This window comes from Sphaeramia orbicularis, chromosome 19, assembly GCF_902148855.1.
Source record: "Sphaeramia orbicularis chromosome 19, fSphaOr1.1, whole genome shotgun sequence".
In the NCBI taxonomy this organism is placed as follows: Eukaryota; Metazoa; Chordata; class Actinopteri; order Kurtiformes; family Apogonidae; genus Sphaeramia; species Sphaeramia orbicularis.
This window is the reverse complement of record NC_043975.1, coordinates 16,234,481-16,258,299: the sequence shown is the minus strand read 5'-3', so window position 1 is coordinate 16,258,299 and position 23,819 is coordinate 16,234,481. Positions and strand designations below refer to the sequence as shown.

At 35.1% G+C, this 23,819-nt stretch overlaps 1 protein-coding gene across 1 annotated transcript in view; it reads left to right on the top strand.

Moving 5' to 3' along the window:
- Positions 1-2,673: 2,673 nt before the first annotated feature.
- The window catches only part of dnah9 (dynein, axonemal, heavy chain 9), a 344,949-nt gene continuing 323,803 nt past the window's right edge, over positions 2,674-23,819 (top strand). The window contains exons 1-9 of the mRNA XM_030122326.1: positions 2,674-3,036; positions 9,837-10,033; positions 10,116-10,274; positions 14,947-15,077; positions 15,161-15,372; positions 20,289-20,522; positions 20,616-20,783; positions 23,121-23,237; positions 23,328-23,478. Coding sequence (XP_029978186.1) covers positions 2,674-3,036; positions 9,837-10,033; positions 10,116-10,274; positions 14,947-15,077; positions 15,161-15,372; positions 20,289-20,522; positions 20,616-20,783; positions 23,121-23,237; positions 23,328-23,478 — 1,732 coding nt within the window. The remainder of the gene's footprint in view (positions 3,037-9,836; positions 10,034-10,115; positions 10,275-14,946; positions 15,078-15,160; positions 15,373-20,288; positions 20,523-20,615; positions 20,784-23,120; positions 23,238-23,327; positions 23,479-23,819) is intronic.

The window sequence follows — 23,819 nt, the reverse complement described above, 5'->3', positions numbered from 1 at the left end:
GTTATGTTGCTGATAATCTGGCTTCACATCCCAAATCAGAACAGAAAAACCCAAACACTTTCAGTCAAACTCTGCCAAAATGCTTACTTTACGCATGAGGTTTGATCATTTCGCACAAGGAAGAAGGGACACAGATGAAACAGAACACATCCAAGCTACCTCAGAATGCACATAGACTTGTTTTTTTTTTTTTTTTAAGTTTTCTAGCTGCCAGCTGAGAGGGTATATGATGTCAAGTCTGCCCTAAAGCTAATCTGTAACCGAGGCTCCTAGAGTCTGAACCTCCGCTGCTGACTTCAGTGTTTAGAGTCTTTGAATGTCTCACATTGGACCTGAGGCCTGTTTGACGAAGCAGGTTTACAAAGGATGTGGATTTGCTTTTGAGGAAAATCAGAAATATATTATTATAACCTTTATTTAACCATGAAAAAGATGAATGAGAATAAAAGCAGCAGAAGGGAGAGGTCAAGGGCGTCACGGATGGACAGCCCACAACTTTGAATGTTTTTATGTTGAATATTTAACCCTTTCATGCATAGTGGTCACTCCAGTGGACAGCTATTCTACAGCTGTTCTCTTGTATATTTATGGATTTTGTTGTTTTAGTTCCATATCAGCCGACACAGTGGACACTTATACATCATCCCATACACTGAAATTCATACCATTACTGTAACTTTGCTGTTCTAGATAAACCAGATCTGCAGTGACGTGTCTGAGTGTTGAAGGGGTGGGATTAAATAAATTATACTTCCTCCCACTCCTTTTCGAATGTGCAAATGAAGTCATGTATATATGTAAGTTTTGTTTTTGTTTTTTTGTTTTCTTCTATGACCTCTTACTACCTGTTTTTTTCCTAAAGACTAGGTAAGATTACTTTGTCTTGTTGCATATTTGAAATAAACTAAACTAAACTAAATAAATAAATAATTAATAATAATAATAATAATAATAATAATAATAATAATAATAATAATAATAGATTGTTTTTGTTACTAAACTGCAATTAACTTTTTTTTTTTAACAAAAAAGTTGTTTTTTTAATTATCTCCATGAAGTGAGTAATGACTAGTATTAGAGTTCGTTAAAATGTGAGAAAACATCAGATTAGCAACATTAAAAATGTTTTATTTCAAAGTTTTCACACGAAATATCAGTAAATCCATGTTTCTTTGCTTCAAAAATTAAACGCATGGTGTCAAGATGACATTTTTGGAACTCAGTGAAAAACAGGTTCATAAGACAATTTTCAGTCATGTTGTTGTTGTTGTTTTTTTTTTCATGCCTAAATAATAATAATAAATGCCAAATAAAATGTGTTGAAAGTTCAATTTACATGAAGAGTCAATTTTGGTGATTTATGATGTTTTTTTTTTGTTTTTTTTTTCGAACAATGAACAATTGAATAGTATATATACACATAATAGTATACATTAAAGTAGGATAAAAAAAAGTCACATTTCACAATGTTTTACATTTCCAATATATAGAAACAAATGTAAGTAAAAAAGAATAAAAAAAGCTCGAGGTATAAAATAGAAATTATGTGAATTAAAAAAGATGATCTGCTTTACATTGTTTTTTTGTTTTTTTTGAACAATGAACAATTGAATAGTATATATACATAATAGTATACATCAAAGTAGGATAAAAAAAGTCAAATTTCACAATATGGTTTACATTTCCAATATATAAAAACAAATGTAAGTAAAAAAAAAAATCAAAAAGCTCGAGGTATAAAATAGAAATTACATGAATTAAATAAGATTATCTACTTTACATTGTTTTTTTTTTGTTTGTTTGTTTGGTTTTTTAATTTAGTTTGCCTTAGAGTTTATAATGTTCTTCAAATTGTCTACATAATTGGAAAAGAGTGCTTTAAGAACAATAATGTTTGGCCGCTGGTGGGCAAATGTAGTGAAATGAATGTGAAATTTGGCAAATATTACTAAATAGCTGATGATATGTCTTTTTTTCTGGATTTATTTGATCAATTTGTAAAAGGCCAAATAAAATGTGTTGAAAGTTTAATTTAAATGAAGAGTCAATTTTGGTGTTTATGCCTTTTTTTTGTTTGTTTTTTTTGAACAATGAACAATTGAATAGTATATATACATAATAGTATACATCAAAGTAGGATAAAAAAAAAAAAAGTCGCATTTCACAATATGTTTTACATTTCCAATATATAAAAACAAATGTAAGTTAAAAAAATTCAAAAATTAAAAAAGTTGAGGTATAAAATATAAATTTTATTAATTAAATAAGATTATCAACTTTTTAAAAAAAAAAAAAAATTTGCCTTAGAGTTTATAATGTTCTTCAAATTGTCTAAATAATTGGAAAAAAAAAAGTGCTTTAAGAACAATAATGTTTGGCCGCTGGTGTGCAAATGTAGTGAAATGAATGTGAAATTTGACGAATATAACTAAATAGTTGATGATATATTTTTTTTCTGGATTTATTTTATCAATTTGTGAAAGGTCAAATAAAATGTGTTGAAAGTTCAATTTACATTTTGGTGTTTTTTTTTGGGTTTTTTTTGTTTTTTTTTTAATGCTTTGTTGTGGGTCACCTCCAGGTCGATCACTTCCCCTTAGCAACCGCATCACCATGGCAAACACCGCGTTGCTACGGAGGCCAAATCAGTTCACAAGCTGACCCGGGCCAGACATGGAGGACGCTGAAGAGTCACCTGCTGAAGACCGCAGACTAGGGTTTATCCGAGATTACATCCTGAAAAGTCTGAAAGTCAAACAGGACAAATGGGACAGACTGGTCTCCACGGAGGACACCAAACAGCTGCTCCAGGACTTCCTGGACAAAGCCGAACCCGGGTCCCTGGTGGGGGTGTCCCTGTCTCCGTCCGGGCAGTTGGAGGCTTCTGCTGCCTTCACGGCCGCATCGAAAAACAAATCGGTGTATTTGGTGAAAGTGAATAAAACAGCGCTGAGACCGGAGTCCATGAAAGAGAACCTGGTCTACGGGGACTTGTCTTCCAGTCCACTGGATCAGTTTTCTGCTCTAGTTCAGGAGGTAAGCAGCAAAAAGCACAGTCTGTTAATAACTGTTAGAAACGGAGGGCTTCCTGCAGATGAGTGATTGTCAAGTACCACACTAATCCGGGTCCTTGAAGTAGCTCCTTAATTCAGCCCAAACTGGTCCAAAGTCAAACAACAGCACTCAGGCTAAGCAGGTACAGGTACTTAGAGGTTATCCAGGACAATTAGACCCACATTTACACACGGTTATCAGCCTTTTAGAGTATGAGACCCACTTCTGAACTCAGTCTTATTTATTCACGTTAGACCTGAACCTGTCGAACCTCTGTTGACTGTTGGAAAAAAAAAAAAAGAGGTTGTGCTGCGCGTGAAACATCATCAGCGGGTCAGAGGTCACATGACTCCTATGGGTAAGCTAATGTAATGCTAATATGTGTTCAAAGTTAGCTGCTAACTATCAAAAACAACTGATAAACAGAGATAACGCATAGTAGCTGCAACATAAGAGGCGAAAAAGGAAATTGACTATTGACATAGATTTATTTTCTAAAATTTGGCTTGTGTAGACAGCTTGAGGAGGATAGGAAACTCAGCAGACACTGCTATCTTAAACTACATTTACACTGCAGGTGATTTTTTTTTTTTTTTCTTATTTTATTTTATTTTATTTTATTTTTTAGCTCTGATCTGACAGTCTGAACAGCCCAAGTGTAATTTTATTCAAACCAGACCTAACTCAGATATATATCTGAATTTTTTGCAATGTGATTTAAGTCTGAGTATAATGTTGCATTTCATCCAACCTTAATGTCTTTGAAATATAACAAACATCACAATTCTGCATTTAAAAAAGGGGATTTTTAAAAATTTAATTTAATTTCCATGGAAGAGTCTTAGGGCCACTGGGGGAAAAAAGGCCATGTATATATATATATATATATATATATATATATATATATATATATATACATAATTTATCATTGAAATATACAGAAGAGGGTTAGGGCCACAGGAAAAAAAAAATTAAGGTCCAATATAATTTTTTGTCATTATTCTCAGAAAAAAGTCAGAATTCTGAGATTAAAGCCAGAATTTTGAGAAAAACTCAGAATTCCGAGTTTAAATTCAGAATTCTAGACAAAAAAGTGAGAAGAAAAAATCTGAATTCTGAGATTAAAGTCAGAATTCTGACATTAAAGTCAGAAATTTACGAAGGGGGTCAAATGAGTGGCCATTTTTGTAAAAAAAATAAAAGAAGTTGTAAGAAATGCATAGAACTGTGTTGAAATAATGCTAATACATTTGTTCACAGACTACTGATATTATTTGACAGTGGAAGCTATATTTTCAGAAATATTGGATTTTGAATATGTGAAAACTTTTGCTGGTGGACGGATGTGACATTACCCATGATGATCTGGTCAGTACCAGTACTTTATTAGTAATAAAATGATATACTTTCTATTGCTAATTCTCCTCTTATTCATAAATCTTAGTATTGTGGATCTAAAACAATAACAGCTGAACAAAAACACAAAATGGAAAAAAGCGTCTGCCAAATGCATAAACATAAAATGTGGCAGTGGATGGATGTGACATGGTTGTTACAGATCCCATCATACTGATGCTCGGCAGCCATGTCACCATTTCCACAAATGATCCCTGTGCAAAAACTAGTGTCATAATTATTTATTGTATAGTTTATCATCATACTAAAGAGTAAATAACAATATAGAATTGTTATTTCTTTATAAAAATGCTTATTAATTGAAAACTGTTGATTTAAAAAGTGACGTGTGACATTCTTAATGTATGTATTGGCGTAACATAAGCAGGATGGATCAGCACCATACTCCATATTGCAACCTGTAAAAATAAAACGTGATATGTAGTATATAATCTTGTAAGAAAAATTGGGGAATCTAAAAGAATAGAATATTTGTTTTTCAGGTAAATTCAGTTCAAATATAACTTGGCCATTTGTGACATGAAAATCTAGCATTAATTGTGATGAAATTGGAGATTTTTGAGCTGAAAACATAGTTCATATGACCATCAACATGTTGCAACAGAACTGAAATCCTGTAAATTTGCATAACTTGCATTTACCAACACAAAGTTCCTTTGGGGATTCACTTATATTGATTTCTTATGCAAAAAGACATAAGTAAGACCTCTAAGCAAATTTTAGCTGAAATAACAACAGCATCAGCGCTTGTATTCACAGTAACAAGTGATAAGAGAGAGACAGGAAAAAAAACAGAACAGATTCAGTAGAGGAACTGTCTCTGTGTTTACATCCTGCTGTATCTATGACTCAGGTTTTCTCTATGGATATCTACAGGTGTTGATATTGTCCTCTTCCAGTTGTGATCTGAGGCTGTATCTGTCTCCACCAGCTGGTGAACTATGCTGAAAATGTAGGACTGGAAACTTGGATTGTAATTGAGATGACATGAAGAAACCTCCACTGCTAATCTCCTGCAGGTCTCTGTTACTGATCATGAAGATTGAGTTCATTTGCTGCGAGTAAATCTCTGGTCCTTATGAAGAAAGAGCACTAGTAGATTATTTTACCCTTTTATTCATTTGGGTAGATCAGGGTTCAGTCTGTACACCTGTGTTTAAATGTGACCAGGTCCTGCTGTACAGCCCAACTTAAATACAATACTCCTCCAAGTATCTATATCATAATACTTTAAGGGCTCAGAGTGTCTGCGTATGTGTGTATCTGCACAATTCTGACAAATTCAGATGTTTTTACGTGGCCAGTTTGGTACCTACAGTTGAGGAATAGTTCCGTCTCCACATTAAATATCTCTGCAAGTTGATAGGAGCAATATTTTCGGAGATATTAGTCATTTTGGAAAACAATTACCTCATGGAAGCAACGCTGCATGACAGGAAGTGAAGTTAAAAACAGGAATGCTGCATTTACTCCCAGCTTCGTCATGTGGAGTGCAGTTGGAGTTTTGGGTGTTTAATGACCAGGTTTCTTCCCAAACTGCGCGTTTATACTAAAACATGCTGTAGCTACAGAACACAAACGGGTCAGAGACACTCCACATCTAGAAAGTGTAAAGTTTTTTTTTCTTTTGTCAACACAGTCTAAAGGCACTTCCTGTTTTGACAGACTTCAAAATAAAGCACTTCCTTAAATTACTTACATAAAAGCATTTTCTTTTATCAGCTTTGTTATGACTCTTTTACTATTAACAATCAATAATAATAATAATGATGATGATAATAATAATAATAATAATAACAATTTATTTATAAACACCTTTCAAGACACCCAAGGACACTGTACAACAAGATAAAACAGACAATCCATAAAATACAAACAAATAAACAGATAAAAGAATAATTACTAGTCAATCAACTGAAATATCTGAAAATAGATAAATAATCCTTTTTTTTTTTTTAATATAAACTCAACCCAACATGAATTGCCTGGTTTTCTTTAAACCCAAATAAATTACTTACAACAGGGGTGTTTCAGTCGAACCACAAAGGGAATCTGACTGGGACCCAAGCCTGACTGCAAACTGGGCCATTAGATAAGACTACATTACCTCTGTCTGAAATAAATACTTTATTTATGAAAGCCCTCACTCTGCAGGCGCACCTTGTTATTAGTACTGTATATTAATGGCTGTTTATATTTTAAAAAATCCCCCTGGTGGATTGATTGAGAAACGCTCATTCCAACTGATAAAAAATAATGCAGTGAAGCATTTTCCCCAAAACTTTTGGCCACGACTACACACTCACAGATGTAAATTCTACTCAGCAGACTTTAAACACACAGCATGCACCATTTTCACATTGAAATTAAAAATGAGGCCTTTGTTATTTATTTATTATTTTGGTGTGTGTTGTTTGGTCGCTAATATTTAATGTTACTCGGCTAAAATTTACTTAGGGGGTGAAATGAATGGCCATTTTTGTCAAAAAAAAGTTGTAAGAAATGCATAGAACTGTGTTGAAATAATGCTAATACGTTTGTGCACAGACTACTGATATTATTTGACAGTGGAAGCTATATTTTCAGAAATACTGGATTTTGAATAGCACGTGTATGTGAAAACTTTTGCTGGTGGACGGACGTGACATTACCCATGATAATCTGGTCAGTACCAGTACTTTGTTAGTAATAAACTTATATACTTACTATTGCTAATTCTCGTCTTATTCATAAACGTTAGTATTGTGGATCTAAAACAATAACAGCTGAACAAAAACACAAAATGTGTCAGTGGACGGATGTGACATGGTTGTTACAGATCCCATCATACTGATGCTCGGCAGCCATGTCACCGTTTCCACAAATGATCCCTGTGCAAAAACTAGTATCATAATTATTTATTGTGTAGTTTATCATCATACTAAAGAGTAAATAACAATATAGAATTGTTATTTCTTGATAAAAATGCTTATTAATTGAAAACTGTTGATTTAAAAAGTGACGTGTGACATTCTTAATGTATGTGTTGGCGTAACATAAGCAGGATGGATCAGCACCATACTCCATATTGCAACCTGTAAAAATAAAACGTGATATGTAGTATGCAATCTTGTAAGAAAAACTGGGGAATCTAAAAGAATAGAATATTTGTTTTTCAGGTAAATTCAGTTCAGATATAACTTGGCCATTTGTGACATGAAAATCTAGCATTAATTGTGATGAAATTGGAGATTTTTGAGCTGAAAACATAGTTCATATGACCATCAACATGTTGCAACAGAACTGAAATCCTGTCAGTTTGCATAACTTGCATTTACCAACACAAAGTTCCTTTGGGGATTCACTTATATTGATTTCTTATGCACAAAGACAGAAATAAGACCTCTAAGCAAATTTTAGCTGTACTGTGTTTTTCATGGTAAGAAATGTTCAAAGTTCAATATAAAGGACAGAATAAATGGACATTTTTCCCATATTTCTATTCTGTCATGTACTGTGTAATGAGTAATGCCTTTGACGTTATCTTCCACCAGGCCTCATAAGAGTTTTAATATTTTTGTCACTTAAAAAGTAAAAATACACAAACATTTTTCATATCCTTCGTAGACAACGTGGCATTAAGGAAAGAGCTAGAGCATGGTGGAAACATTGGTAAAAAGTAGGATAACCAGTGGAGGATGGAAAGAATGAAAGGTGCAACACATGTATATGAGAGGCTGCAGGGACAGGACTGAGTATTTTAAGTAGAAGTACTTAGTTACTTTCCACTACTGGGCCAATAAAATGCTATAATAACTTCATATTATATATATCAGCTGTCACTGATGTAGCTTTTATTCACATGGATTAAACACAAAGTGGATTGTAGAAGAAAAGCACCAAGTTAAGTTAATATTTTGTGGAATTAGTCAGTAAATTATCTAGAGCTTTCAGATTATGTCATAATAATAATGTAGGAGTTTGCTTTAAGCTCTTGTCATTTTTCTGTGTATTGTACTCCAGTGGTGCGTACACTGTTAGCACACAGACAGATTAACACAAACTAATTTCCACATGGTGACTTAGAGTCTTTAGGCCCCTTGAGGGTCTGGGGTCTGTTCTATGACACTTACCTTCTTTGTTTGGGTAATAATCCACATCCCATTATCAGCTCAATGCAAACTTTATGTAACTGATTCTAAAATATCTTAAAAATATGTATGTACTGATCACTTTCACAGCATTTAAAAATAACACTGATTGCCCTTTATCTTCATTTATATTCCTTCAGTTGTTTGCAATTTGTCATATTTTCTGTTTCATATGTTTTATTGATACATATTAGTTAGCACTTGAATGTAAGAGAAAATGTAATGTAATGTGTAATGTAATGCGTAATGGAAGAGAAATGGAGCGGAACAATATTTTGTACAAAGTTGAAGCTTGGAACCAGTCATGTGTATATCAAAATATATTAAATTCCAATGAATATTTGTTGAGTTATAATGAAAAATGTGTCGTAAATGGGATTTTCAATGTTAAATTGAAATGTCCACAGAGTCCACATTCCACAGTGGATGTGGACAATTTTGTGCCAGATACAAGATATTGTTGTAAGCTACGGGTGTATCAAATTGGAGGCTAATTGGAGTCGTTTTGAATTTTTTATGAATTTTCGAAAACTGCTCAATGATGACAGATAGGAAAATTTGAGATTTTGTGACCTTGCTGTGACCTTGAACTTTGGCCTACTTGGCCCAAAATTTAATGTGTTCTTCCCAGGGCCTAGGCCTATCTGTGGGTAAAGTTTGGTAAAGATGGTTGGAATAGTTTTCCCTTAAAGTTGCTAAAATACAAACAAACAAACACGCAAACAACCAAACACACACACATGCAAACACACAAAGCAAAGCGATCACAGTACCTCCTGGCGGAAGTAATAATAGTAAATTTAAAAAAAAAAAAAAAGGAAGGGCAATTTGTCATATTTTCCACTGGTTATTGCTACAGTAGATGTGATACTGGTGTCATAGACGTGGATTCATGTTATTGTGAGGTTGATGTTCTGTGTTTTCTGTATATTTTCATACTGTCTGATCTGCTGTTACGCAGTCTTTTCCTCTCTAACCCTCTGAACGTTGCGTTTTCATCTGAGTCTTTATGATCCCAGTAATTTTCAACACAAAGTGATGCCCTTGAATGTTGGCGTAGAAACAGTGGCTTTTGCTATAACCTTTGCTTGTTTACAAGAAAAATTCACAACAGGACCTTTAATGACATTTTACTGGTAATGCATTTTGTTTTGTTGGATCTGGATTCTTTTCTTCAGTTCAGAGCAATATTTTTTTTCCACATGATGCGAAGAAAGCTTTATTACCCTCCTTCAGGTCGTTGTCCCGCTGCTGTCCAACAGTAGAAACCAGTCTGCATGGCCACAGGTTCTGTCGCAGGATGTGCAGCGCCACATCCACTCCCTCAGGACCAATGTGCATGTGGTATCGGCTCAAGTCCAAGGCAAGACCCTGCTGCCTCTCCCCGCTGGATCAGAGAGCGTCGAACAGGCCGCCCTGGAGACAGACAAAAGGTAAACACACAGAAAAGGAGCCGCATGTGTCAGTTGTCCCACTCAGGCATTCCCAGCACAGTTTACTTGTGGAACTTTGCAGGGGGGAATCGCTGGATATGAGCATCATCCACTCCTTGGAGTCAGCTGTGATTGAGTGGAGCCATCAGATCCATGCGGTCCTCAAGAAAGACTCCTCTGAGTCTCTGCTGGAAGGCAAAAACCCCACACCACATACTGAGCTGCTCTTCTGGAAGAACAGGTCAGCAGCTCTGTTATTATAGCGCTGGCAGCTTCTGAAAAGCACTTGTTCCATTGTTGTGACTGTGTGAAAATAACACGTCCCCACCGGGTCTCAAAGTTCAGATATTATAGAAGTTTCTGTTGTTGCTACTAATTATTTGAGTTTCACAAACCCTGTGCGATGAAGTGAGAAATGTAATTTGGAGTCCTGTGCTTTGTTTGTTCTTTTGTTGTTCTTATGTTCTCATGCACGATTATATATATATTACTTTTAACATTTGTTTCCCTTCAGAATTGCAAAAAAAAAAAAAAACCTTTTGTTTTTTTGCCCTCCAAAGTGTATGAAATTAAGTTTCAAAATCATGAAAAAAAAGCAGTATTGTCTGCTCTGAAATGCCGGGGACATGTCTACTAAAGGCAGAAAGGCAGACAAGAGAAATGGAAATGTAGCCCACTGCTGTCAACAGAAGCACCAGCGTTTGTATTTGACTGAAAACAAGGCCCATTTAACCCTTGTATGGTGTTTGGGTCGGTGGGACCCGTTTTCATTTTTTATTAAAAGAAAAATAAGTAATTCTTTTTTTTAATTAATTTTATCCTCTCATATCTTACTGGAAAAAATAATTAATTACAGTCCAATGTATATTTTTACTATTATTATTCTGAGAAAAAAAGTCAGAATTCTGAGAAAAAAGTCAGAATTCTGCCCTTTTTTCTCAGAGTTCTGACTGTTTTAAAATGTTTTATTAATATTGTTTTGAGATTAAGTCAGAATTCTGAGAAAAAAGTCAGAATTCAGACGTTTTTTCTCAGAATTATAATAAAAAAATATATTGGACCTTAATTTTTTTTTTGTATTATTGTACATGTATTAACCCTTTCATGTATACTGGTCACTACAGTGGACAGCTATTCTACAGCTGTTTTCTTGTATATTCATGGATTTTGTTGTTTTGTTTTTTTGCACATATCTTTATTAAAGTTTTATCACATTACATATCTTTTCTGACAAGAACTGACAACATTGTGTAGATCTCCCCTGAGCATAATAGTTAGAGTTTTCACGCAATTTATCAGTAAATTCATGTTTCTTTGCTTCAAAAATTAAACACATGATGTCCAGCTGAGTGGACATTTTTGCAACCTCATGAAAAATAGGTTCATGAGAATTTTTTTTTTTTATTTTTTAATTTATTTATTTTTTTTTTTTTACTTTAAAAAATAAAAAAAAAAAAAAAAAAAAATATATATATATATATATATATATATATATATATATATATATATATATATTTTTTTTTTTTTTTTTTTTTTTTTTTCATAAGAAATGTTTCAATCACATTGTTTTTTTCATGTTTAAAGAAGAATAAAAACACTCAGGAAAAAAATCTTTATTAAGGTTCACATAATTCATGCATGAAAGGGTTAAAAAAAACAACTAAAAACGAGAAGCACTTTAATTTATAAATGTGATCCAGCAAAGGCAAAAGGCAAATATTAAACATATATACTTTTTATCTTGCTTGTAATTGGAATGAAGTCAACATCTGTTGAGAATTTTTAACATAAAATTGTTTGATTATATTGAATTAAAAACCCACAAAACCAGCGGTACCACCACACTCACGAACACTGGCTGAATAATAAAAATCTGAACACCACACAAGGGTTAAAAACAACCACATTTGGTGAGATAAAAATTAAATATTTTTCATGTGGTTAAAATACACGTTTGTTTCATCCAGAGCAATAGCCGTGCAAGAAAGGTGCAGCCTCAGTCAAATGTCAAATAGCAAATTATGTTTTTTCATCCAGGCAATTTAGACAAACATGTATTACTGACCTGCGTAACCCGGCAATGTCGTGACTGGGTTTCAGAATCACTGATGCCTTTAGTTGTCGCATTTATTTTACTGTTGTAGCCAGAAGGTTTGGCAGTGACAGGTGTTTTGTTTTGGCAATTGTTTTTTTCCCATGTATTTTTGACTCACATTCAAGAACAGATGTTAGCTTTTAAGTTTCACAGATGTTTATTTATGCAAAATTATGCAGTCAATTTGTGTCATGGCCAACCCTTTTGACCATGACTTTATTATCATGTTAGAGTTGAGCTGTTAGTTTGATGGCCACGTTTGGCCCATGTACCTGAAACACAAAAACACACATGCTTGTGTTTTTGTGTTTCAGGTACATGGGCCAAACGTGGCCATCAAACTAACAGCTCAACTCTAACATGTGTGTCTTATGTTAATTATGACTGTGTGTCATAGAGTCTCTGATTCTGAAAAAAGAATCCTGAGTCTAACTTTACATTTATAGTTGCGGAAAAAATGATTAGACCACCCTTGTTTTCTTCAATTTCTTGTTCTTTTTTTTTTTTTTTTTTTTTAACTTTATTGCCATGTTTTTCTATGACAGGCAATTAACATCATCGATAAAAAGAGAAAGAGAAAAAAATGTAAATAAAAATAAAACATAGCAGACAAAGAAGAGAGAAAAGGAAAAAAACACATCTTGAGATGGAGCCACCAGGGGGCAGAAAACACGCATCAGGTCACATACAGCAGGTTACCAAAGAAAGCGTTGATCTTGAATTTCTTGTTCATTTTAACCCTTTCATGCATACTGGTCACTCCAGTGGACAGTTATTTTACATCTGTTCTCTTGTACATTCATGGGTTTTGCTGTTTTAGTTCCATATCAGCCGACACAGCGGACACTTATGCACCATCCCATCCACTGTAATTCATACCATTAATGTGCGTGATGGACTGCAGTGGGATGAATAAGAGTGAATGGTTGGATGTGAATGAATATTTTATATGGTTGGAGTTATAGAAATGCATTTTTTACTGCTTTTTAATGTTTTAGTTTTTATTAATGTCTGTTTTTTTAATGAGAACATCAGCCTGTCCAGGGACTACAGGTGGAAATTAGCACTAGCGCTACAACCTGGCACACTACATCTCTCCTTTTTAAGGTTAATATATATTGTGCATTTTCCTTGTCTAAATAAATAAAAAAAAATTAAAATAACTTTGCTGTTCTTGATAAACCTGATCTGCAGTAATATGTTTTTGTGTAAATCAATTGCTAATTGTTATTAGACTGTAATTAACAGTTTTCTTAATCAAAAAGTTATTTTTTTTTGTATATTAGCGCCATGAATTGAGTAACAACTAGTATTAGAGTATGATAAAATGTGATGAAACGGCATTAGTGGCTTTAAAAATGTTTTTATTTCATGATTTTTACACAGTTTATCACTTTCTGATAATGCGTTTTAAATACATGTTTCTTTGCTTCAAAAATCAAATGCATGGTGTCCAGCTGAGTGGACATTTTTGTAACTCCATGAAAAATAGGGTCATAAGAATTTTCAGTTGCATTATTTATTTTCATGCCTAACAAGGAATAAAAACACTTAAGAAAAAAATAGTGACTAAGGTTCTCATAATTTATGCATGAAAGGGTTAATGCCTGGTACAACTAAAGGTACATTCGTTTGGACAAATATAATGATAACAACAAAAATAGTTCATAAGAGTTTAATTTCAGAGCTGATATCTAGCCATTTTCCATGGTTTTCTTGATAATAACCACAATCACTTTAGTTCTTAAATCAATAGCTATGGCATTGTACTGAAAAAAACGGTGCTTTTAGGCATTCCATGTTTTCTTTTCTGTCTGTTTTAGTCACATGATACACACAGGCATTAGTACTTGATTGCATAACCATTGTTTTTGATGACTTTTGATGGTCTAATAATTTTTTCCGTGACTGTATATTCTCACCAACGGCAGTGTTTTGTAACAACTTGAATAACGTGTTTGAAAATTAATTAACCCTTTCATCCATGAATTATGAGAACCTTAATCAACATTTATTTCCTGAGTGTTTTTATTCCTCTTTAGGCATTAAAAAAACAATGCGACTGAAAATTTTCTTATGAAATTTTTCATGGAGTTCCAAAAATGTCAGCTTGACACCATGCGTTAAATTTTTGAAGCAAAAAAACACATGGATTTACTGATATACTGTGTGAAAACTATGAAATAAAAACCTTTTTAATGCTGCTAATCTGCTGTTTTCTCACATTTTAACAAACTCAAATACTAGTCATTACTCACTTCATGGAAATAATATGCAAAAAAAACCCCAATTTTTTGTTAAAAAAAAAACAAAAACAAAAACCAGTTAATTGCAGTTTAGTAACAATAACAAGCAATTGTTTTTGTTTTTGTTTTTGTTTTTTTTTTAGTTTAGTTTATTTCAAATATGCAACAACAGAACGTAATCTTACTTAGTCTTTAGAAATAAAACAGGTAGTAAGAAGTCATGCAAGAAAACAAAAAAAAAAAACAAAAACAAAACTTATACATAGACATGACTTCATTTGCACATTCGAGAAGGAGTGGGAGGAAGTGTAATTTATTTAATCCCACCCCTTCAACACTCAAACATGTTACTGCAGATCAGGTTTATCTAGAACAGCAAATTACACTAATGGTGTGAATTTCAGTGGATGGGATGATGCGTAAGTGTCCTCTGTGTCAGCTGATATGGAACTAAAACAACAAAACCCATGAAAATACAAGAGAACAGCTTTGAATAGCTGCCCACTGTAGTGACCACTATGCATGTAAGGGTTAATCTCTGAATTTCTGTTACATGAACATCAAATTTGTAGATGCACTGATCTGGAGTACATCTACTCCCAGTTAACATCTCTGAAAGTCAAAAAGATGGCGATGTTGTTGGAGGCTGTCGAAAGCAGCTATTATCCTGCTTTCATGAACATGCTACAGGACGTCCGTGAAGGTAATGACCCAGACATATGACATAACTTACTTTCTCCTCTCGTCTTATTTTGGACTGACTTTGATCCAATCCTCCCTCTCCAGCCTTAGAAGAGTCAGAGGACATTTGTATCTACTTGAAGCCCCTGGAGCGTCTGTTTGAGGACATGGAGAATGTAGAGTTTCCTGATGTCAGAGTTCAGATCGGCCCTTTGATGCACACAGTGTGTCTCGTGTGGGCCAACTCCAGATACTACAACACCCCAGCACGCCTCATCGTTCTGCTGCAGGAGACGTCTAACCTCCTCATACAACAGGTCAGCAGCAACTTTTTCTCCAGTTGAAGTGGCAGATCGTAAGAGTCTGTCTTTGTTGCTAAGTAGCCATTACAGTAGTGTCCTGTCAGTTCAGAGCCAGTGGGTGGGAATGTATTTTATTCAGAGATTTCCTCTTAGTCTGTGGGTGGAACGCTTTTCTTTGTCTAGTTAGCCATGAAGTTTTCCACTGTTCATGGATATTTTTAGAAAAACCAGTGAGTCCTGCACTACACAGAAAAGTAATAATGTGAGCATGTAAAAAGTCTGGTGTGCATCAAGGAAAAAAGATTGAATAAAACTGAAAATGCCTGAATGACTGTCCAAGTCACTAAACGCAGGTATCCCATAAATGTGCAATCTAAAAGACAAAAAAATTAAAAAGAGTGAAAAAAAAAAGCTAAATCCTTTACTTTCTAATTAATAGGGCAATGTAACCAGTATAACATGATATATTGAGTTACATTTATACATTGAAATACTTGTCTCTTTTGTGGTTTGATACATTTTGAGATGTGTTTTGTTTGACAAATGGAAACAATCAAAAGTCAGATACTTAGCATCAAGGTCAGTGTATCTTTTGGTAATTGGATTTTCTTTTTAGCAACAAAATAAAAACTAGTGGTTAATTGATTTTCATTTTAAAATACAAGAATTAAGATTGAATTTCAAGGCATTTTTTTTTCAGTGTCAAGAGATAAACCAAATTTTAAAATAAAATTGATTGATTTTGACTTTTTGATTTACATTGAAGACATTCTTCCCCCATCAGTGTTTATGAACTCCAGATTTAGTACGAACTGGAAGATTGGTACAAACCCATTGTTCATAAGAATTTTTGTGACCTAGGCATTAGCACTCTTTCTTTGAAAATGACAACATCCGGTCTCAGAAAATGAAAAAAAAAAAGGGTGTTTTTGTTCTGTTTTTCCATTTCTGCCAGGTAGTAACTTTCTTTTCTGTTATTAGAAAGAGAAAATGAAAATCAATCTGTTTTTTTAAAATTTGGTTTATCTGTTTTGACACTGAAAAAGGAAAATGCCTTGAAATTCAATTTTAATTCTATTTTAAAACAAAAATCAATTAATCACTAGTTTTTAATTTGTTTCTGATAAGAAAATCCAAATACCGAAAGATACACTGACCCATCAAAGCGCATATGACAGAAATCAAAGCCTCCTTCAGCCCTAAAACCTTATGACCAAATTATTTCTAAAATCTCTACCAATACATGTATGAGAGGGCTCCATTAAAGATACTGGACATACAATGGTGGAAAAATGTTTTTGGACACCCCATACATTTGTGATATATTGCATTAAGAGTCACTCTTAAGTCGTTCAACTCTACTAAGTATTGTGCCATTCTTGAAACCCACATGCTCCCTTCTGCACATGCTCTGTTCCATCGAGGTCTAAACTAGACATTTGAGCAGATAATGAAACACATCCAGGGCATGAGATGTGGAAACTGTCAAATCAGCTTTTATTATTTTTTTCTTTGTTAACAATAAACAAAAAAAATGCATTTGTTTGTCTGTCTGATGTAGCCACACCTTTTGAAATACAAAAAAAGATTTTTCCGCCAATGTTTCATGATACTATTGCATACACTAGTAGTATACTAGAGATCACAGGTGTCAAACATGCAGCCCGGGGGCCAAAACTGTCCCGCCAAAGGGTCCAATCCGGCCCCTATACGATGAATTTGTGAAATGCAAAAATTATAATGAAGATATTAACAATCAAGGATGTGAAAATGATTTTAGGTCAATTTAATCTGAGGTGGGTCAGACCAGTAAAATAGAATCCTAACAACCTATAAAGAATGAAAAACACAAATTTTTGTCTTTTTTTTAGTGTAAAAAAAGTAAAATTACACAAAAATGTTTATATTTACAGACTATCCTTTTGTAAAAAATGTGAATAACCTGAACAAATATGAACAGTATGAAATTTCTCAAGAGATGTATGTGGAATTTTACCAATATTCTGCCTGTTATTAAATGTTTTGTGTATTTGTAGATCCACTGTGATCTGTAAGTTGTGATTCACATGTATAAATGATAAACTAAGGCGTAATATTGTTAAAATTGCCCCTATTTTTCTTAAGAATTTTCAGGTTGTTCATATTTGTTCATGTTACGTTCAAGTACATTTCGTAGATGTAAACATTTTCATTACGGAATTTTACTTTTTTCACTCAAAAACATAGAGAAAACTTTGGAATTGACATTATTTACGAGTTCTTATCCTATTATTTATATTATTTTACTGGTCTGGCCCACTTTAGATCATATTAGGCTGTATGTGGCTCCTGAACTAAAATGAGTTTGACACCCCTGTTATAGATTGTGCCAAATTTTAAGGGTGTCTGAAAACTGTTTTCCACTTCCTGAGGAACAGAAGACACTGAACATAGACTCAAATGAACAGAAAGCAGTGGGCACTGACCGAGGGGAACAGAGGACACTGGATATTTGTGGCTGAATATTTCACACTTGCCTGTTATTTATTTGTAATGCCCCAGGTGTGTAAAGACATGTGCTTTGACATCAGGTTTCTTTATAATCCTCATGTTCATGCCAAACATTTGTAGTCCTTCACTGGCCTTGACTATGAAAGCAGACCGGGACTGGATTAATCCTCTAGGGGGGGCCTGGAGCAAAATCCAGCCCTGTTACTCACCTCCCTCCTCCTGTTGCTCTTACACTTTGCACTGGAACCCTGTTGCCTTTACATATCCATCAGGCACTGTGTGACTACACATGGCAGCTTCAATTTATTTTGCCCAGATCCCCTGAGATCTGCTGTTGCTTCTACTGTGAAAACTATTCTCTGTCACTTTGTAATATCTGCGGTATATCCCTGAAGCAATATTACACACAGAGAAAAGAAATATATGTTCCCTGAATCACATACACTGCTGAAAACAGTAAAGGTGCACCCCTATTTTTGCCATGTTTATTGAAATGTAAGCAGTTCAAGTCCAGTGAATAATATCGTATGGTACGGAGGCCCAGTGGTGAACTGCCAAAGGTTAAAATAATGACTCAAAAACAAAAGAAAATGTGTATTTTAGATGTTTTCCTAAGAGATCACTAATGAGTCAATGTACAGGATTGCAGCTGAGAAAGGTAGATTAACTAATCCCCAGACGTTTCTTAGATTTTGTATAAAATATGCTTTTATAACAGTATTGTTGTTACCACGTTCTCTGGAGCATTATTTGTACAATGTTACACTGCAAGAAATATATTGCTATCATATTGTTGAGAAGAAAGCAATTAAGAAAGGAAAACAGAGCGTGTGTAGGTCTTTAGAGAAATTACAAGCTTCCTACAGCAAAGTGGAGAGTGGAAGAAACTTTGACAGGAAGAGGTCTGTCCGAGCCAAAGCCAGGACAGGATCAACAGTGTTACTGACGGTTAAAATTTCCTTAGGGGGTCAAATAAGTGGCCATTTTTGTAAAAAAAAAAGAAAAAGTTGTAAGAAATGCATAGAACTGTGCTGAAATAATGCTAATACATTTGTGCACAGACTACTGATATTATTTGACAGTGGAAGCTATATTTTCAGAAATATTGGATTTTGAATAGCACGTGTATGTGAAAACTTTTGCTGGTGGACGTGACATTACCCATGATGATCTGGTCAGTACCAGTACTTTATTAGTAATAAACTTATATACTTACTTTTGCTAATTCTCCTCTTATTCATAAATGTTAGTATTGTGGATCTAAAACAATAACAGCTGAACAAAAACACAAAATGTGGCAGTGGACGGATGTGACATGGTTGTTACAGATCCCATCATACTGATGCTCGGCAGCCATGTCACCGTTTCCACAAATGATCCCTGTGCAAAAACTAGTATCAGAATTATTTATTGTATAGTTTATCATCATACTAAAGAGTAAATAACAATAAAGAATTGTTATTTCTTTATAAAAATGCTTATTATTAGAAAACTGTTGATTTAAAAAGTGACGTGTGACATTCTTAATGTATGTATTGGCGTAACATAAGCAGGATGGATCAGCACCATACTCCATATTGTAACCTGTAAAAATAAAACATGTGATATGTAGTATATAATCTTGTAAGAAAAAATGTGGAATCTAAAAGAATAGAATATTTGTTTTTCAGGTAAATTCAGTTAAGATAGAACTTGGCCATTAGTGACATGAAAATCTAGCATTAATTGTGATGAAATTGGAGATTTTTGACCTGAAAACATAGTTCATATGACCATCAACATGTTGCAACAGAACTGAAATCCTGTAAATTTGCATAACTTGCATTTACCAACACAGAGTTCCTTTGGGGATTCACTTATATTGATTTCTTATGCACAAAGACAGAAATAAGACCTCTAAGCAAATTTTAGCCGCTGAGTTAATGGTTTGTATGAAAGACAGCAAAGATGGCAACAAACTGAGTAGACTGTTCTGCTCTGATATCTATAAAAGTTGGCAAATATTATTATCATTATCATAAATGACTATCCGTTTCAGTCTTTCAATGTTTTTTATTGCAAGAAATTTTATGTTAGAGCTGCAATCCACTTGATGTGACCATAAAATGTCATGGCAGGAGGTAGGCAGAAGCGTATTAGAGTGTGACACATGTTGGAAGTAGAATAGTTTGTAGCTGAGAAGCTTCTTGTTGCTAGATTGGGGGGTTTTCTGTGTAACTGACAAATGTTTAATTAGTTGGACAAGATGGTGTTGGACAGATTGTGATCATTTGGAATACCTTTTGTACCATATGGGCTTTTCCCCTCTGTGAAAAGTTACATTCCAGCGAATTATCCTCCAGCTATTATGTTGTTCCAAAATGTTTTTAGATTTTCACCAAAGCATACTTCTGTACTTTATCATGAGCTGAAATTAAGTGTAACTGTTTTCCAAATCGTAGGCTTGTGGGTATCTGGTTCCAGAGGAGATTTTGAGAGGAGAGGTTGCAGAGAGTCTTTTGAAGGTCCAGACCAGCCTGGACATCCTGCAGCTCTTCAAGAACACCTACGAGGACTGCAGGGCCAATCTGAGCCAGTACAACAGAAAAGGCAACTCCGTGAGGCCTATGGACTTTTCTCCGCTCTTGGTCTTTTCGAGACTCGACCTCTTTATCAACAGAGTCAACATCATTAAGGTAAACCATTTCCAAACATGCTAAATCTTTGAGAAATGGCAAATGGTAAATGATGCGTTTTTGGTCAAATCTTTTAATTCTGTTCCCTTATAGGATATCCTGTTGACAGTCGTGGACGTCTTCAAGCTGGAGAAACTTGAGATTGGAGGCGTCAAAGGCCGAGCTCTGAGCCAGCAGGTCCAGATGGTCCACCAAGACTTTTTGGAAATCTACAAATTATTTTCAGAGAAGCCATATGACTGCTTGGATCTCAGCAACAGGGTATGAAGTTACAGGATTACACAGTGTTTGAGATTTTGTTAAATACTGGGAAACTACACAGAAAATTCAGCATGTCATTCTGTTGACTTTGTTGGCAACATATTGTATTGTAAAAAATGTATCATGCCATTCAGCTAGATCCAACCACAGACTGTCTTGCTACACCTCAAGAAAAAAATACATTGCTGTGATATATCAATAGAAATAACAACATTCATGTTTGGCACTAGTTTACAAGGTCATTCTACATTCAGTTATGTGCTAGTAGGTTAACTGGTTAAGCTAGATTGCCCATAGGTGTGAATGTAAGAGCGATTGGTTGTTCGTCTTTATATGTCAGCCCTGCTATGAACTGACGACATGCTTAGGGTGTACCCTGCCTTCACCTATAGGTAGCTGGGATAGGCTCCAGCACCCCCGCAAACCTCTCGAGGATAAAGCGGATCCGAAGAAGAATGACTGAATAAATGTTTTGTGCTTTATTGCAAGGTCATTCTACATTCAGTTTTGTGCTAATACCGCTAGAATGCTAATTACCACCACACTTCAACACATTACATCTTGATGAAACGGTACAAAAACACACATACTGGGATTTACCTCCTACAGGACGCAATGTATACCCAGATAGCAATTACCTTTGGGCCGGGTCTGCATTAAAGCCTTTACATCTGTTTATAGCTTATATCCGTTTTTTGACTTTGGACCAAATCTGCATCTAATCTGTCTTTCAGCTCTCTCTAGCAGTTCCGGAGTTGTGCTGGCTTACAGATTCGGCCCAGAACAGTCTCCCATCACACAACTAAGACTGATTTTCAAAGTTCTAATGCTGATCTGGACCAGAATTGTAATATGAGTCTGGACCAGAGTCGTAATACGAATCTGGGCCAACATGATTCTTGTGTATATTCTAGATGTGATTGAACGGAGCTGGGCCAGAGCTGGACCATTTCTGTGGAAGATCTGTTTCACGGAGCAGTACCTGTTTTGGCCCGATGTGCGTTTGGACACTGGGACGGATCTGCCAAGTGGTTTCAGGCCGAGTCGGGGTGCGATTCTGTTCCAGATCCGTCCCAGTATCTCTTTGCTATCTGGGTAGCACTCCAAACAGGGATACATTTGCTGTTGCTATTTTCTAGCCACAAACTAGTAGCTTTTTTTTTTTTTGTGTTCAAAGTTTTTTTATTACATATCAAGTCATCCAGAAAAGTATAATACAGTCATTTTTTTTTTTTTTTTTTTTATACCTTAACCCATGAACATTCCCACCCCGTTGCACCATAAAAAGATGACAGTTGAAATTAATAATAAATGAATACATAAGGAACACAAATATTAGTCACAGACTTGTATTAATAAGACTCCTCTGGAATAAGTGAGGGATCTACCGCTTCTATGTGATTCAGAACAGGTTGCCAAACTAGTAGCTTTGAATAGAGAAGTTCTACAGTTCTAGTTAGAAAACTATCTGATTGCAGGATGAACCATCAAAAATATTCCAAATACAGTACAGATGAAATAACTACATGAGTGCTATTTGACTCTGTGTATTTACATGTTTCCTGTGAGAACAGGAATCTAGGGAGGCTGCCCCCTCCTGATAAGCCCAGTTTGCCAGAGGCGACCCATTAACTAGCTAACTCATAAGCCCCCCACACCGGTCGGAGGGAGCACACACTCCGAAAGTGCGGGCTAAGTCAGCTGAATTTTTATCACAAAATGACAATTCCTAAAGTAGTATTGTGGTGCAGTCAGATACCAGTGTATTGTTTACATGTAGCACACGACATTATATAAAAAGACTTAATACACTGAATTTGACTTGATGGAGACTTTGAACTGATATTGAATCTGAGTCTTTAGCAGCATGGCAGAAAACACCAACACCACAACTATCCAGTTAAATGCTGCATCTCCTCAACAGTATCAGCTCATCGTTGAACCGTGCCTTTAGAAGCGATTCATTTTGACAAGGGATTCATGTAACATTTTAAATTACACACCCTTAATGTAATTTAGCTACCCGAATACATCCCAGTACATTCTATTTTGTTCCCAAACATCGCTAGTGCACACTCACTCCAGCATTTGTGCAGCAAATTGTTTGTCTACCAGAAAAGACTTATTTCAGTAACGTCTAGTTGCTTAACCAAGATGTCCCTGAGTTATAGCAAGAAAAGCAATTTACTTTGCTTGTAAGACCCAGTCAGTCTCCCCTCACTGGATGGCTTTGAGTCAGTGGGATGTGAAAGGGAATATGCTGTGCTGGCTCTACGCTGGCTTGTATTGCTGTGTGGTGTTTGGACTGGCGGTATCGCTCAGCTTTGTGCCCTGCAGGAGTTTGAAGACGATGTGAGGGAGTTCAAACTGAAAGTGGATGACACAGACCGGCAACTAGGAGCCATCTTCCGTCGGGCCTTTGATGACGCCTCCGGACTGGAGCACGCCTTCAAGGTCTGAGAACATAACCCTTCACTTTTTTCAAACGTTCACATACATATACAACGCTGACTGAAAACCCTTTAACTTCTTTCATGCCTGCAGGTTGTTGATATGTTTGGTAGCTTGCTGGAGCGCCCCTTAGTGGCTGCAGATGCTCTGGACAGATACCCACTTCTTGTCTCCATGTTTGACAAGGAGTTAGACGACTGTAAATTCCTCTACGACAAACACATTCAAGCTGCAGAGGAGCTGGGTGAGAGTTAAAGCAAAATGACATGTTGCATGTTGTTTGTAGATGAGTGTTTCATGTTGTTGCCTGTGAAAGCTTTGGTAAACTCAAGCAAATAAAAGTTAAATGTAAAAACATGTAACAGTGACACAAGGAAAGAACAGGCAGCATGTGAACATTAACCATGTTCATATACACCATTAGATTTAGATTTGCATATTTTTATAAACAAGTAACAATAGTCACTTTTCCATTGACCCTCAAATTGTGGAAATATAACTTGCGCATAAAAATTTACCCAATGGAAAAACAACAATTTTGCCAGAAGTCTCATTTTTTGATTAGAAATTTATGCGCTGGCAAGA